The sequence below is a fragment of the Ochotona curzoniae genome, unplaced genomic scaffold, assembly GCF_017591425.1.
Source record: "Ochotona curzoniae isolate NIBS_2020 unplaced genomic scaffold, NIBS_Ocur_1.0 contig_883, whole genome shotgun sequence".
Lineage (NCBI taxonomy): Eukaryota > Metazoa > Chordata > Mammalia > Lagomorpha > Ochotonidae > Ochotona > Ochotona curzoniae.
In genome coordinates this window covers 47,611,658-47,629,265 of record NW_024466599.1, presented here as the reverse complement: position 1 = coordinate 47,629,265, position 17,608 = coordinate 47,611,658, and the positions used below count along the sequence as shown (strand labels likewise).

The window sequence follows — 17,608 nt, the reverse complement described above, 5'->3', positions numbered from 1 at the left end:
ATGGAGACTTTCTTTCTTTTTGGTTCCTATTCCTTTCCCTCCCAACAAAATTCAGTCTCGCTCTCAGCCTTCACTCTGACATCTAATATATACTTGGGTATTACAGGCAGTCAATAGAGAAGGGGGCTGGCTGATGTCACTTTCCAACAGACCCCTGGGAAAACACACCTGTGGGGAAGGAAATAAACACAGACAGTGGCTCCGGTTCCAGATGAGGGGCTACCCAGATGTGATAGCAGCAGCAATACAATTGCACTATGCGAGGGTGACTCAACAGAGCACCTCCTGTACCCCACATCGTGAGCGGTGTAAGCGCCAGGGAGGTGGGACGATTTGTTCAAGGTCAGGAACAAACAAGAAACAGACAGGAATCATATTTTCCTGACTTTCTCTGCCCAAACTGTCTTTAGGAACTGTCCTTAGGAAGAGACCCATCGCGACAACAGGGAAGAGAAAGTGTCAAACAAAAACTGCATCCAACTGGCTAGGATACGTTAGTCTCATGGGAGACAGACTGAACCTACCCCATTGCAGTCAAAGGCAGGGAGGCTGTCAAGGGCTAAGGTGGGCTGCTGGAACAGGACTGCTGGTCACTGGGCTGTGGAGTTGGTCCACGACGAGGCCACCTGTGTTAGCCAGTTGTCACTTTGTCCAGTTAGTCTCCGATCCACCAAAAAATCCTGCGAGTTAGAGGCAACATCTTTGACCACATCATTTCCGAGAGAAGCCTCCTGGTTCCCAAAAAAAGACCTTCATGTTTGTAAAGTCTGCAAGAAGCTGAGAGATTTACATCATAAGGCATCGGACGAAGAATTTACAAGTGCAACTTTGCTACAGTGCATGTTCTAAGACAAGGAAGGTCGGGTACGCAGAGTTAAGAGGAAATCCGTGTAAAGCTCAGTCAAGCTAATGGAATGTTAAAGCTATGTGGGTTCCAAGGCATCGTGCCACATCCTTTTGTCTCTCATTCTCAGAGTCCCTGTGATCAAGCTTGAACAGGTGGAATTGTATCAGAGGACCGGTCCTGGCCAGCCACTGGAGGGAGTGCGATTTAGAACCTCCTTCTGTCAGACAGATGACTCTTCTGACAGGCTCACTGCAGTCGGGGTTAGGTAAGTAGAAGCTTGCATTTTTCCAGCTTTGTCCCCATCCCTAAAACAACAAGCCCAGGGCCCACTGGATCCACTTCAAGCAGAAATCATGTTTTCAGCTGGCCAGGGGCTGTCTTACCCATCCTCACGAAGTGTGTCACCCAAAGGTAGGACTCAGAGGTCTCTGCAGTGCTTTGGGCCAGAATTATCATCAGTAAAAGATGACCCTGTGAACACATGGCAGCCCGCAGCCCGGTGGAAAGCGGAAATGTCCTTAGCAGGCATTTCAGCTTGCCTAACGGGGCCCTATTTTGCTTGGAGCAGAGGTTAACTGGGTTGACCTGAAAATCCAGGGCTTGGAAAGCAGATGAAGGCATTCGATTTCTTCCTAAAGGCTTTGAGGCTTGCAAACAAAACGGAAACAGCTTCAGTACCTGCCCCCAGTAGCTTTTTCACATAGTAGTGGAATTTTAGAACAGACAAAAGCCTGGGTGGAGGTCTGTCCCCCGGATGCGGCAGTGACCCAAAGCCTGTCTTGTCTTCTTCGGTACATTTTGTCAAACTCACAACCCTCCCTGGATTTGGCCAGCAACCTTCCTCCTCTCTGCAAAGTGTTTATGCTTCAGATCTTGCTATTCCAAGCACAGACCCCTCTATTCCAAGCACTTGTTTGGGAGCTGCTGTATGTCCTGCCTGGTGACAAAACCAGGGAGCAGAGGAAGGAGCTCCTTCGGCCACACGGTGGCGCGCGCCAGTCTCCCAAGGCCGGGTGGCCACAGAGCCGCACCTTTCCGCCACCTTCGAGCCCCACCGGCGCCCAGGCGCTGGAGGAGCCGCGCCCCCAGCCCTCCGGTGCCGGCTAGAGGCGAGCGCGCCTCCCGGGGTCGGGCCACGGTGGAGCCGCTGCCTCCGCCGGCGCTGCAGGGAGGTGCCCCCGGCGGTGGGCGACCCTGGTTCTTGGCTCCTCCTCCTCTGCTCTCCCACCCTTCACCCGTCTCGGTTCTGCAAATCGAAGGCTTTCCGGGAGCAGCCACGGAGCGGCGGCGCCGGCGGGGGCAGCGAAGGCGGCTGGACGCGCGCAGCCGGCTGGCCTCGCACCTCCTTCGGGCAGCCTCCGAGCTGCTGGGCAGGCGCTATGGAGCCGGGCGAGTCTTAGGGGGATAACTGTGGGGGAGAAACCGGGGGGCTGCAGCTGGGCAAAGGGAAGAAAGTGCGTGCACCTGTGCATGAGAGAGAGAGGAGAGAGAGATCGCTTGAGGGAGCAAACGCGGAGGCCGACAGTCTCCAATTAGGGGCAGGCCTTCGGGGCTCAAGCTTCGCCTCCTCCCCGACCCCCAGCGTCCCTAAGCAGTTCCGGGGGTTTTCCTGCCGCGGCTCCGGTTCGCCGGTGTCCCGCACCATGGACTTGCGTGGAGTTGGCACTGGCCTCGGCAGCAGCGTGCGGGTGGCTGCTCGACCCTGGGGTTGCGCGGGCTCTCCAACGGTGATGTCGCGGTAGGATGGGCGTCCAGCGCGACCCCCGCCGCCCCAACCTAGCGGCCCCCGGGCGGTGTCGCTGACTCGCCGGAGTGCCCCAGGGTGGGCGGAGGCAACCCCGCCGCAACCGCGCCTTCGCGAGTTGCTCTGCCTCTTCAATCCACTCGCACCTGCAACCACTCTGATACCATGTCGAAAGCAGCCGGCGGCGCAGCGGCGGCGGGGACCGCAGCGGAAAGTTGTCCGCCGGCCTTGGCCGGCTCGACCGCGGCTGCAGCCGTGGAGGACCTGTCCAAGGTGTCGGACGAGGAGCTGCTGCAATGGAGCAAGGAGGAGCTGATCCGCAGCCTGCGGCGCGCAGAGGCGGAGAAGGTGAGCGCGATGCTGGACCACAGCAACCTCATCCGCGAGGTGAACCGCCGCTTGCAGCTGCACCTCGGCGAGATCCGCGGGCTCAAGGTGAGCGCAGGCCTGGCTGACTTTCCCCCCTGCCCCTTCCCATCAACAGGTGATCCGCCCCCCTTCTCCCAGGCAGCACCCCTGGGGACCCCGTCCCATCCGTCTGGAAACTTTTCTAAACTTTGGAGGCCTTTGCTCCCCTGCTTTTCCCTTTATGGGACGGCCGCCCTGGCGCCCAGTCTCATTCGGGGAGCCTCTGCGGCGGGAGGCTCGGGCACCAGGGCTGCTGGAAGGCAAGCAGAATCTCGAATTTCCCCGGGAAAACACGGACTTGGGGAGCTGGCCGATGGCGCTTCAAGGGGAAAGGCGGGCAAGGACATGAGGCCGGGGCACTGGGATCCTCGCGGCTCGGGGACGACTGCACTGCCCCCCAGAGTCTCTCCTTTAGGCAGAGGGCAAGGGAAGGGCACCACTGCAGGGTAGAAGGGCTGGCTGGGCGCCCGGAGAAAAGCCGCGGACGCCACCCTTGGGGCCTGGCCTCTGTCATCCCGCACTGAGGCACTTAAAAGCCCCTGCTTTCCAGTGTTCTCTGGGCCGCTGTGCTTTCCTTCTTTCTCGGCGTTGCCTGGAGTCACCCTCCTCTCTGCTCCAATTCTCCTCCAGCTTGATTTAAAATTTTCTCCACCTTGGAGTAGGGGAGGGGAAGGGGTGGAGGCCAAGGGAGTCCTTGTGGAAGGCGCAGGCTTTGGGAAAGAGACCCGCCTCCCAAGTGCCCATCAGTTGAAGATTGCCTTTAGAGCCAGCCCTGTGCTCCTAGGAGAGGGGGGGATCCTCCAAGCCCAGTAAGTTTCTGTTCTCCAGGGATAGCCTGGGACACTAACGGCGTGCTAGGCAGGCTGCAGCAGGCTGGTGGCAGGGAACCGCCCTGCCGGCTGCGTACACGGCTCACTTCCTCTCTTTTCAGCTTGCTTGAGTGCCTTCTGGTATTCCTTCCTCTCATTGTTTTGCTTTTGTTTATAGGAAGCCAGGCACAAATGAAATCGCAGGCAGGGAACTCAAGGAGCCCATTCCCTCAGGCACAAGCTGTTCCAGTCCCCTTTCCCACCTGGCTGCTCAGTCAGCCACACTGTTCTATAATCCTCTGAGCTCAGGCTCTGGGACTCTGGGGAGGGGGAACATCTGGGTCCGGTCTGGGGACGAGGTGCTCCCCGTAGGTCCAAACTCACTGTCACATTAAGTCCCTAGAGGGGGTGAGGTAGTCCCAGGACCGCTTTCCCCACTGGCTTAATTCATCACTAACGGAGTATTTATTGAGTCCCAGGGTCTTTGGGGAATAGAGGCAGGCTAATATAGTTGGCAGCTCATCTCAGAGAGCTGCGCATGGAATTCTCACTTGCTGGGAAGGTGAGTTTGGGCTTTGGTTAATTGGGTTCTCGGACCCTCCTCTTATTCATTGACAGCGTGTGAATGATAACCATTTCCTAGGGCATTGTGACAGTAAAGCACAGCAATGTAGAGGAAGGCTTAATATCGCACTTGACTATGCAAAATGGTAGTTTTCATCATAAAGAGATGACATAAAAATGTGCAGCTGTATGTCTCCAGGATGTAGGCTTCTTAGGCAAAGCTGAATAATGGTGTTAGTTTGAAACCCTCTAATTTAATCTTTTTGTTTGGCTTGAACCATAATGTGCTTGGAAGTTTTACATTAGTTAATTGATTTCCTGAAGACATGGAACACTGACTTAATAGCTCAGAAATACCTGAGTGCTTTTGGGGCTGTGTGGATGGACTATATGTGCATGGGTCTGTGTGTGTGTGTATGTGTGTGTGGAGAGGGTTAGCATGTTAGTGACATGTCTGGTTTTTATTCCAGTAACTTCATTTAGAGAAATAATTTTGAGGCCATTTGGGTGATTACAGCCATGTGGGAAAGTGTCCTTGTGATTTTGATTCATGACTTGGGGTTAAAAGAATTTTTTATTCAGAAGTTCTGGGGACTGGTTACTTTGCGACATAGTCTGTACTTCCCATTTCTTGCCATCCCTGGCCAGTTACAAGTTTACTCCCAGTCTCTGGCCCATTTCGGCTGCTGATAGAGCTCTCAAGCTCTGTCTTGGCATTCCTTTGACGTAACAGTCCAGACCCCACTCAGGATGCCGTATCTCAGAATGCCTGAGTTCAAGTCTTGGCTCCACTTCTGATTTGAGCATTATGCTAATGCACACCTTGGGAATAGGTGATGATTCATTACTTGGATCCTTGCCACCCATGCTGGAGATCTGGATTGATTTCCCTGCTGCTGGATGCCCTGGCCGAGCCCTAGATAGTGTGGGCCTTAGAGTGAATCAGCTAATGGGAGATTGCTCTTTCAGTCACTCAGTGCATCTCTGTCGAGAGGCCATCCTTCCTCCCCCGACCTCCTTATATTGTTATGAGCTTTTTTGAACATCACGGGGATCATAAATGAGACCAACTTGATAAATCACAGATACCTTTATTTATGTGAATCTAGCTGGAAGATTGGGATTCTATCATTTGGCCTCTGAATGGTTAAGCTAAATACTGTAAACACAGGGCAGTTAAGGCCACTCAACTTTTATCCTATCTGTTATTTTATTCTCTTTTGAGGATGTGTGGCTGGGTCCCAACTCTGGCACACTAGTTTGTGTTCAGACATTAGGAAGGCAGGGTCATGTGACAACAGGACAGAGACAAAAGTTGGCTTGGGAAAACTCAACCTGAGCCTCAGCGTTCTCATTTATCAATGGGGATTTTATTCTCCCTTGAGATTTGATGAGGGTTTGATGCCTAGATGAAGAACTTCTGTGAGGCGACATGCCTTTCTCAAGGTCACCCAGGTACGAAGTGTTCACCATTGGCTGACTTTCTTTTGGTGGTTGATCCAGGTTCCTGGTCTATAGTGAGTGCTCCTTCAGCAGGTATTAAGGGGAGATTTGAGTGTGGGTTCCATGTGTCTGGACTGCTGAGAATATCTCTGCAACTCCTACTGGGAGTCCTGCACCGGTCCATTTAAAAGAGCTGAATCTGTCCATTCTCCAATGCATTAATGTTCCTCCTTGCTCCCTAGTACAGTAACCATTGCCCTGCAGGGAAGGGAAAAGACAAACTAAAGCAATGATTCTTTAGCTTGCTTTAATGTGCAGTGATAAGCTTGAAATTTTGGGTGATGGTCTGTGAAGTGGACTTAATTTTTAAATAATGACTTTAGACTGTTGGGTGTTATTCAATGGCTTGTAACCATGTTAAGTGGACATATACTATTTTGAAAAAAGAGATTTTAAATCTGATTTTTAATACTGAAATGCAGAGAGAGAGAGAGTCAGTCTTCCTTCTGCTGATTCACTTCCCCAAAGACCATAACACCCAGGCTAAAGCCAGGAGCCTGGAGTTTTTTCCAAGTCTTCCACATGGTTACAGAGGCCCAAGACGGTGAGTCATGCTCTACTGCTTTCCCAAGTGCATCAACAAGGAGCTAGATAGGAAATGGAACAGTCTTACCTTGCGTTGGTGTTCATTTGGAATGCTAGCATCACAGGTGACAGTTTAACATACTATGCCACAACAATGGCCTCAAGACCCAAACCTTAGTGTATATTTGAAGGAGTTGGCTTCCCATGGTTATTAATAACCTGGTTGCTTAGTTGTTCATCAGAGGGCAAATGGAACAGATCAAAATTGGAGAGTCAATATACTCCCAGAAAAGCTAATAATAGGAACAAGGAGCTGTGAAACAGAAAACTGACTGAGATCATAGCCTCGACATTGACTCTGTCTGGGATGCTGAGACATCTATTGTACTTCCTTTGGGAAGGGTATTGGTTTCAGGAGACCCATGGAAGTATCAGTCCTATTTATTTCCTTATTCTGCAGAATTCAGGGACATCACTGAGATCATCAAAGAGAGGTATTTTAAGGTAGAAAATCATTTAGATTGAGAAGACTTAAACAGTCTATTAAGTGTCAGAATTAAAATAATTGTGGAGTATGTTTTGAAGCTATGAAAGATTAATTTGATAAGTGTATCTGCAGCCCCCAGTGTTCTCCACAACTTCAAGATCAAGTGATAACAACTTTAGACTCCATCATTCAGGAATGAGCTGAAAATAGTTATAAGAAATCCTTGATCAGTGGCCATATCTGCAGTGTTTTCATCATAGGTGCAATGCTTTAAACACATGCGAAGTGTCTGCTGTGTGCAAAAGACCATGTCATGTATGTTGCATATTGCAAAGAAGGATGATAGGGCATTTATATTATAAGGGAGAAAAAAAAATAAGACCCAAGGAATGATCTAGCTAGTATGAATTAGAGGCATGAAACTGAATAGTGAAGTAACTTCCTTTGTTTGTGAGTGCTATTCTATTGCTTGGGGAGATCCCTTGGAGGAGTCTTCATTGTGGAAGAGGGGTTATTTTCTCGTTAGAAAAAATTAGTCATATCAGGGCTAAAAGGTTATAGAAAAGAAGCTAAAAGGGATTAAGGCAGGAGGAAGCCTTCCAGGCCTCACTGAGGGGAAGATATCAAGGCTGATCCTCAAAGGGTGTTTAGGATAAATCTTGCAGAGGGATAGCCAGAAGATGGGGAGGACCATGGCAGGAAGGCAAGGTACAAAGCTCTTGGCAAAGGGTCAGGCCTGAAGATAGAAGGTGGCAGGGAGAAGCAAGAGGAGGAAGTGGGCACTAGAAACCAGAAAACTGGACTTGAAGTCCCATGCAGAGTCATCTTCTTCAGTCCTGAAAAACCCTCTCCCTGGTTATGCTTTATGATTGCCAGGTAGTGAAGGGATGGCATGGTTGGCAGGTGTCTCATAGCTCACTTTCCAGTCAATGTCAGGGAGAATGTTGCAATCGGTCTGAGTTGAAAAGAAGTTTAGTCCTCTTTTCCAGTACCTTTAGCTCTGGCTTGGATGAGGCAGGAGCGAGAGGAGAAGATTTTAGGCTTTGCAAAGGAAGAGTAGCACTGTCATGGCTGTCCTTGTGGCATTCCTAGCAAACCATGGAGCTGCAAGGCACAGTTGGCCTCTTTCTTGTATTTGGGAAGGAAGAGTAAGTGAGGCCTTCACAAGACGTTTTGAAACGTGCTTGGCTATGTATCTACAGTGGGTTGCTATGTCCTGGAGGTGAAAAGAGGTCTCCACTCTCATAACTCTAATGAGGCTGTAGGCTTGAACTTCTGGGCACACTTACGAATGTGTGGCTCACAAACTACAATAAATACCAAAGAGGGAAAATCTTGCCTTCAGAATGGCTTCTACTGGGGAGCAACCCGAAAATGAGACCTGCAGGTTTTATAGAAGGACAGATTCATGACAAGATGAAGTACATTTTGGAGGTAAAGTTCCAAAGACTTTTTGTGGCTCACTGGTAGAAGGTTAACAAGAAGAGATGACAACGATGATCCCAAGTTCTTCTCAAGAGCAATGGGATGGGAGGAAGTGGCATTTTCTGGGGTGCAATTTGAACAGGGGTATTATCCAGGGTAACATGTGTTAAGTGTGTACTGCGTGGGAGACATCTGGGTGGGCGTGAGAAGCAGAGGTTAGATGTACAGGATGACCGTGCCACTAGAGGACGATTGTGCCATTCCCTAATGGGGGGCCTGGGGGTGTTCATCCCGTGGGAGTGGCAGGGAAACCAGGCAGGGATTGTTGTTTGTTCTGGGTGCCTCAGAGCTTAGGAGCATTTCCTGTGCCTGGAAGGTGGGGCCCAGGAACCTTATTTTTCTGCTGACTGGTTTCCTGCCAGTTAACTGGCTGTTCCCCAAGTACTGACTGCTACTGTGGTGACCTTGAACAAGTGAAGTTATACAGGTTCAGTTTCCCCTTCCAAAAGAGAACCATAAACATGATCCTGCCCTGAGTGTTTTGGGAAAGAACAGATGAGCTAAAGCACATGGAATCTTGTGTTACCAAATGGCCGTTAGCTTAAATCTTATGTACAGTGACAAGCCTTCTGCCTGCTCCTTCTGCCCTCTCAACTCCTGCCTAACTTAGTGGAGGAGTCACCAGCTCCAGGATACCCTGACCAGGCAGGCAAAGCATGGTGCCAGCTCCTCCAGGTTCCTCCCTCCCATAGTTGTGTCTTTCTTTTCAGGACATCAACCAGAAACTCCAGGAGGACAACCAGGAGCTGAGGGACCTCTGCTGCTTCTTGGATGATGACCGACAGAAAGGCAAGAGGGTGTCCCGTGAGTGGCAGAGACTGGGCCGCTACACGGCTGGGGTGATGCACAAGGAAGTGGCCTTATACCTGCAGAAGTTGAAGGAGCTGGAGGTGAAGCAGGAGGAGGTAGTGAAGGAGAACATGGAGCTCAAGGAGCTCTGCGTGCTGCTGGACGAGGAGAAGGGCACGGGCTGCGCCGGCAGCCGCTGCTCCATCGACAGCCAGGCCAGCCTGTGCCAGCTGGCCGCCTCCACTGCGCCCTCGGTGCGGGATGTGGGTGATGGCAGCAGCACGTCCAGTGCAGGCAGCACGGACAGCCCCGATCACCACAAGCACCATGCTAGCAGCGGCAGCCCTGAGCATCTGCAGAAACCGCGGGGTGAGGGCAGCCCTGAGCACTCCAAGCACAGAAGCTCCAGCCCCGAGCACCTGCAGAAACCCAGGGCCCCTGGGACACCAGATCACTCCAAAGCGCTAAAAGGACCTAGCCCTGAGCACCACAAACCCTTGTGCAAGGGCAGCCCAGAACAGCAAAGGCACCCGCACCCGGGTGGCAGCCCCGAGACGCTACCCAAGCACGTGCTGAGTGGGAGCCCAGAACACTTCCAGAAGCACAGGCCGGGGGGCAGTCCGGAACATGCCCGACACAGCGGAGGGAGCCCTGAGCATCTTCAGAAACACGCCCTTGGCGGAAGCCTGGAACATCTACCTAGAGTCAGGGGTACCAGTCCTGAGCACCTCAAACAGCATTATGGGGGGAGCCCTGATCACAAACACGGAGGAGGTGGCGGTGGCGGCGGCAGCAGGGAGGGCACCCTCAGACGGCAGTCACAGGAGGACGTGTCGCCCCATCACCGGAATGTCTACAGCGGCATGAACGGTGGGTCAGTACGTGCTGGGGAACTACTAGGGCTGGGGCAGCTGGGCAGAGAGAGTCAGGAATGGCGGGGCCTTTTCAGCCACGTTAGGAAGTACAGGGGCTGTCCTGGCACTCTGGTGAGAGGTGAGGGCAGGAGCTAACCTGATGTGTGTTTCTTTGTCTTTTCCTTTTCTATATGTAGCAGTCAGGAAGCCTAGAGAAGGGGTGAATGGAGAGAAAGGAGCAGGTCCTTAGGACCCCTAGTTGTCAAGATGGACTCTGTGGGGATTGGGCCTAACAATAGAATGGAAGTGTCCTAGGACCTCACCCCACACCCCAATTACTGACTTCCAGTGTTTTCTTAGAGGTGTGCTGTTTCATATCAGGGCTTGCTTGTGAAACAGTGACCAAAAGGTTTGTGAGTTCACTTAAAAAATTAGGGGCAAGAAAAAAAGATGAATATTTATTATGAGAAACAGCGACACTTTTAAAAGAGAAGTACAGTGCCTGTAAGCAGGCTTGGTGCTGGCTTGTTTGAATGCCTTAGCTTTGACCTTGAGAATTTGAAACATTGTGTCAGGAACTATAGCACAAATCTGATTTTGCTTTGCCTGTAAGATGCATCAGATGGTTACTCTACCTAGTCATTCAGAATCCGCCAGACCCCCAGGCAGACTCCCTCAGCTCTCCTCTGGGTAGTAGGTTCCTACGTTCCTGGAACTGTCTCTCTTGTTAGGTCCCTCTTTTCCAGATGTGTTCAGACATTCTTCTGGATTTGAAAGCATTAATACCCCTTGTATCTGCTAAGGTGGTTCTAAGCCTAAGCTTTTAAGCCTGTAGGAAGAGGCTTAATTTTCTGTATCTTGGTTCTGAAACCTCTTTGAACTCATAAGAGAAAAAAAAAATCATTTCTGAAAAGAAAAACAGGAAAACCCATAATTCTTCTATGTTACCTGTTATTTGGAACTAAAATGATCGGTTTTGTAAACTATGAATTTTTCAAAATTCGAAACATCCAAGGTTTCTTGCTCTGTTTGAAAGATGCCGTGGAGTCCGCATGCAGGCAGTTCTGAGCAGTGGACAAGGAGACTGCCAATTTTAGCAGTGACACAAATGGGGGGGGGATTTTCAATATTGTACTTGGAGATTTACCTGTTGGATTCCATTTCATCCTAATCCTTTTCTCATAGTGCTGAAAATGACTCCTGCAGCTTGGCTTCTAATGCAGCCCGTCTTTTATGTGCAAATGGAACTGGGGACATACAGGAAGCTGTTGTTTTCTGGGTTGCTTGTATTGGGATGTTGAGGCAGGGAGAAGCCAGTTCCCTTCCAGAAAGAGGTCCCCTGGTGGCTGTCTCTCTCTGGCTGGCTGAACCTCCAGCATCATTTCAAGAGTGGCACAGTTGCTGCCCAGCTGCTGTGGACAGTTTTGCTTAAGTGGAGAATACCAGAGATGGGCGTAACAGCAAAAGATGCTTTGGCTTTTAGAACTACCAAGAGCTGGGATCATTGGCCCGAACACTTTTCTTCAGTTGCAATAATAGGTTAATGAGGAAGTAGAGTTAATGATTTTTCCTTTTCTTGCTTACTTTTTAAAAAGTTTGGAAGTAAATGTGTGTCCTGTTTTAGGGAAATGTTAAAAGAAAATACTTCAGGCAGGTGGTTCACTTGCAAAATGCGAAATCATTTTCTTCATGAAAGGGCTTTTATGTCTAAGAATTCCGGTTCATCCTTCAGTTTATAAAAATCTATTTCCAATTGACAAATCAATTTTATTTAGTCATGGGTACATTGTTGTGTTTTGATCTACTTATATAATATTTCTTGATTAAATCAAACCACACACTATATCCGCTACCTAGTTTACCTATCATTTTCTACAGGGAGACATTAGAAATTTACTCTCAGTTACTTTGAAGCACATAAAACATTGTTGTTGACTATTCCCTACTGCTGTGCAATGGATGTTGAAACATCCCTTCAGTCTACTGAAAGTTTGAGCAACAAGCCCCCATCTGCTCTCTCTCTGCCCAGCTTCTGGCAACCATTGTTCTCTTCTATAACTTCAACTTTATTACTTTCTACATACAAGTCAGACCAAGTGTACTTGTCTTTCTTTACTGGGTTTATTTTACTTAATATAATACCCTCTAGATTCTTCCATGCTGTTGCAAATGACAGAATTTCCTTCTTTTTTAATGGCTGACTAGTTTGAGGACTACATCTTTGGAGCTGCAAATCACAAAGCTAATCTGCATGGTTTTCAAACTGATTTTGTACCAAAATTAAGCTTTTGTTTTAATTCAGTTTCCGTGAAATGTTTGAAACGCCCATGTATACCAAATACACGTGTTGAGATCAATACATTGAACAGATACCTGCACTCCCATGTTTGAAGACTTTTCATATATGCGGCCGTGGATGTACTTAGGTCCAAGGGCTGGCAAAGCGTGAGATGCCCTCTGAATTGAGATCTCCTGAGGCTGAAGAATGAGAAAATAAACTCCATCACAATAAAAATGTTCATTAGGCATTTACATCTGGAGTCCTAGACTGGGGCAGATGGGTGACCTGTGCACCAGAGGTTTCTACAAAAGACGGCAGGAGCAGCAATATTTTATGCTTTTCCAAATTATAAGGAAACTTGGAGTTGGAACTAGTGTTGTGACATTCTTTTACTATTCTTTAGAAATTTAGCCCTTGGGATATTTTAATGGTTTTCCTGAACCTTATGATCAGAAAGGGTTGTGACAGCACTTAAACTTTATGGCTAGAAGTGGCATCAGTTAGATTGGCAGATGGCCAATTTCCTTCTGGGAGAGAAAAGGCAAAATTGAGGGACATTACTATGGGTAATCCAGAAGTTCTATGTTTAATTTTTGGAGGAATTTCCATACTATTTTGCATGACTGTGCTAATACATATCCCCGACAGTGTTGTGTAACTGTTACCTTTTCTTTGCATCCTTTCCAGACGTAAGTTTCTTCTTCTTCTTCTTTTTTAGTACAAGCCATTCTAACAAAAGTTGGATCTCTTTTTTATATCAGCCATTCTAACCTGTGGTATCTTATTGTGGTTTGAGCTTGTATTATCTAATGACCTTGATGGTTCAGCATTTTTTATGTATATATTAAACATTTGTATATATCATTTGAAGAAATGTCTTTTCTTAGGTTTTTGACCATTTTAAGAAAAATCAGGTTCTGTATTCTTGTTGAGTTTTAGAATTTCTAATATTATAGCGAATAAGCTGTTAGCAGACTAAGGTTTATGAAGCCAGTCTTGCATTCTTTATGTTGTCTCTTCACTTTGTTTTCTTTGTGTGTTTTTTTTCTTTTTTCTTTTATTTTTATCTTCTTGCTTCACTTTGTTAATTTTTATTTTTGTTGGGAGAGGCTTTTGACTTTTGCTGTAAAGTCACTTTGCTATTTTTGTTTATAACTGGCTGTACTTGTGGTGTCATATCCAAAAAATCATTGCCCAGGACAAGTTATGGAACATCCTCCCTACATTTCTTTTCAATACCTTTTCTGTGTCAGGTCTTATATTTAAGTCTTTAATCCATTTTGATGATTTGTTTATGGTTTTGGTATATGGTATATTATAGTGGTTTAATTTCATTCTTTTGCATGTGAATATCCTAGCTTTCCTGATGTCATTTATTGCAGAAATTTTTCTCTGCTGTGTGTTCTTGGTACTTTTGTGAAAAACAAAAACAAAACAAAACAAAAAACGCCACTTGACTGTAAATGCATGTTTTTTTCCCACAGAAACCCGGCGTTTTCTATCATGGTTCATTGATAGATGTGTCATTTTGTATTCCAGTATGATGCTGTTTAGATTATCATTGTTTTATAAATATATTTTAATATTAATGGGTATGAGATATATAGTTTTTTTTTAACTCAAGGTTGTTTTATATATTCAGGGTTTAATTTGTTGCTATTCCATAAAATATGAGGATTTTAAATTTTTCTAAAAATGACATTGGAATTTTTAAAGGGATTGCAATGAGTTAGTTGATCACTTTGGGTAGCTTGGACATTTTTGCAATACCATTTCTTTTAGAATGTGAATAAGGAGTATGTTTCCATGTATTTGTATTTGATTACTTTGATTCATACCTTAGTATCTTTAGTATATGGATTTTTTATAACTATCTTATAGGCTAAATTTATACTGAACTTTAATTTATGTTGATTTTTACTTTATGCAATTATTTTTAACTTCTTTTATAGTATGGAGTATTATACATTGATTTTGTGTGTTCTAGATCTACTGAGTTTGTTCGTTGTAACTTGTGATAAAGTATTTAAGGCTTTTACGTACATAAGAAATGTCATCATGATGGATGTGTGGAAAAGCATTGCTTTCCCAGGGGTTTCACAGGGAGCTGGAACAGAGTTGAGCAGCCAGGACATGAACTGGTGTTCATCCTTGGTGCTGACGCTGCCTGAGGTGACTTACCACACCACAGTGCCAGTCCCAAGGCTGTTGCATTTTGTCAAATGGCTTTTTTCTGCATGTGATTTAACTTACAAAAGAAGTTTCAGATGGAACTTTTAGACAATATCTTGCATAAAATATATCTTTAGACAGAGATTTTATGTTGTGGCTTATTATTAGCTGGATTCAAGTAAACATAGTGGGTTAAACACATGTTTCTTAAAGCTTACCAATTTCAACTTCTGATTTTGATACAAATCGGATGCATGAGATAACGACACTCTAGTTCCATTCTTGTGTCTACTTCACGTTTTCTCATTCTTAAGTGACAAATCGTCAAGTGATAGTTGATCTCCTCACCAGAGTACATTTGCATTGCAGTTTTGTTTCCATAATTAATTGAAAAATGAAATGGCATAATAAGATGTTTATGAATCATTATCGTATAAATTTGGACACCAGTGGTTTGTATTTATCTTGCTGTTACAAATTAGATTTTGATATGGATAGTAAGACATGGTTTCTCATACTTTCAAAACCCACACAATTTGTTGAAATCATTGGTGTAGAAAGAGATAGAAACTAGTAGTGATGGTAATTCCAAATTACAGATTTGGTTAGTCATTTCCAGAACGATTCTGTTAGAACTTTGTGCGAAAGATGAGTATTTTAGATGAGCCCTTGCATTTTTTTTTTATAAACTACTGAATATAAGCAGAGAATGTGTCTGCATTATGGCTGACTGAAATAGAGATGAAATATATATTTCTTCCTGTTTTTTTCTACCTATAAGGATGTGCAGTTTCTTCAGATATGCATACATATGCACACTGAATATAAATGAAAAAGATTGCAGTTTTAGTTGACTGTGTCTTGGGTATCTATTAATATTCTTGTACTTTCAATTACAGACTCAGTGAACACAATAATTGAACTTTATTCTTGTAGTTAGAAAAGTTAATCTCCAACTCGAGAGAAAAAATGGATTTCAAGTACTTTTCTTCTCCTTGAAGTATGTAAGCCTGCATAAACATTTCTTCATTAGTGACTGATTAAGAAAACAACAAAAAATAAAACATACGCAAGACAGCCTCTAAACAAAATCCTCATGAATCTGTTTTCTTTAGATGTTAGATGAATCCATTTTCCACCACTACGATGAAACACCTGAGGCTGGGGTAGTTTGTGAAGTAAAGATGTTTATTTAGCTCACAGTTGTGTAGGTTCAAGGACAAGGCATCAGCTGTGGATCAGCTCTGATGAAGGCCTCCAGGATAATGACATCACAAAGAGCAAGAGATCAGGACACCGGACAGGAAAGCCAAGGGAGGGGAGGAGCCAGACTTGTTCATTTTTGTAATAACGTTAACATGACAACTCATGAGGGTCAGACAAGAACTGATAAAATCCCTTCTGAGGTCTGCGCCCCTTGTGACCTGAGGACCTCTCCCTCAGCCCCACATGTAAACATCCCATTAGTTCTCACATATCCCTAACAGTGACCAAGCCTCCAACACATGAGCCTTTTTTGCTATCATTCACCTATTTCTTTGCAATTTGTAAAAAGTTCAATTTTATTATTTATTTATTTTTAACATTTTATTTAGTTTTATTTTGATAATCTTTATGTAGTTGTTTAGGCCTTAAAGGGTCAAGAGCCACACAAAAGTGGGTAAGACCGTTGTTTCCACATTCTCTTTTTTCCTTCCCATATCTGGGGGAAGGGGAGAAACAAAGGGAGAAGTCTCAACCAGCCTTCCACCCATCCCAGGCAGGTCCCGGTTGTGGGGCATGCTCCCAGGGCACTGGTCAAGTGGCTTTGATAGTTCCGCTGATCTGAATTGCTGCCCATCTCGCCATTCAAAGCACAATGAAATCTCTCCAGAATCCACTGGCTGGCATAGTCCACCTTAGCATCTCTACTTGCCCAGATTATTTTGTTTAACTTTGAAAGGTGATTCTGATGACTTGTGGCTCTTACAAGCAGTTTACCTCTACTGGCCATTATGAATTCAGATTAAAAATGTGGTAAAACAGCTTGTTTTTAATTCTAGAGGCACATAAAAGAAACGAACATTTATTTTCCTTTTTTCCTCTGAAAACTAGAATTGCACAGTTATCCTTGGTAGATCTTACTCCTTTTGCCTTCTGAAAGCACAGTGCAGTGAACAGCAGCGTCATACCATGCTTCCACACCACCCTAAGTGTGAGGACCCATGGAGGGAATTACTCACTTGGGTTAGACCCCTTTTAGAGCCACTTTGGCTTTGCTTTATCAGTGATTGAAATCTGCCTTCTGAAAGCTCATTTCTTCTTGTCTTCTTTTAAGAGGATGTCCTTAGAGCTGATGAAAGCAGACTGTATTTGTCCCACCCAAGTGCTACTCTTCTAGGCCAGCGTTTCTTCTCAGTGACATTCTGGACATTTGGGATGGGGTGCTAATTTTTGTGAGGTTTTGGTTGGTGCATTCAAAGAAGTTTGGCAGCATATCTCCAGACTCTGCTCTCCGTTCCATTGTATTAAACTCAGAGCCCCCGTTCAAAACTGCTGCTTCAAGAGTGGTGATTTTCAGTGCAGCTACAGATGAAAATCACAGTACCAGGACCTGAGCCCCACTCAGAGACGAAAATTGAGTTGGTCTGGGGCTGGATGTGGATCCTTTGCAAAGAGAAATTCCCCAGGTGATTTCACTGAAGAGCCCAGGTGAACGCCATTGTCCTAAGTGAATGACTCAGCTGAGTTGGTGGGAGTGGTTATCTTAAAAACTCAGAAGCTTCTCAGGCAGAGGGATGTTAACTTCTCTCCTCGGCTGAATTCTAGGACCCAGAAAGACCTACTCTAGAGGTACTGTGAGCATTTTCAACTTTACATCAAGGCTGACTGATAATATGTGACTTTTGGGTGTAGTTTTAAAGTTTGTTTTTGGTGAGTGGGATCTTTAGGTTATTTTGGGGGAGGATTTTGGCATCTGAGTAGTTGTTGTAGATTGCTTTTGGTTTTAAAAGCTTTCTTATCCAGGTGGGTGAAAGAAAATTTGGGTTTCTAATCCATGGACAGTGGCTGTCTGGTGGGACTTACAGAACATGAGTTGCCTTCAGTGCTAATGAGAATTTCTCACAGAAAATGTAGCACCTCGCCTTTCCCACTTTGTT

The 17,608-nt window shown here is 46.0% G+C and overlaps 1 protein-coding gene across 5 annotated transcripts in view; it reads left to right on the top strand.

The window, feature by feature from the left end:
• The first annotated feature begins 2,638 nt into the window (after positions 1-2,638).
• CCDC85A (coiled-coil domain containing 85A) overlaps positions 2,639-17,608 on the top strand; it is a 194,257-nt gene continuing 179,287 nt past the window's right edge. For all 5 annotated transcript variants that reach the window (XM_040993424.1, XM_040993423.1, XM_040993422.1 and 2 more), the window contains exons 1-2: positions 2,639-3,026; positions 9,083-10,031. In XM_040993424.1, coding sequence (XP_040849358.1) covers positions 2,757-3,026; positions 9,083-10,031 — 1,219 coding nt within the window. In that variant the 5' untranslated portion in view covers positions 2,639-2,756. The remainder of the gene's footprint in view (positions 3,027-9,082; positions 10,032-17,608) is intronic.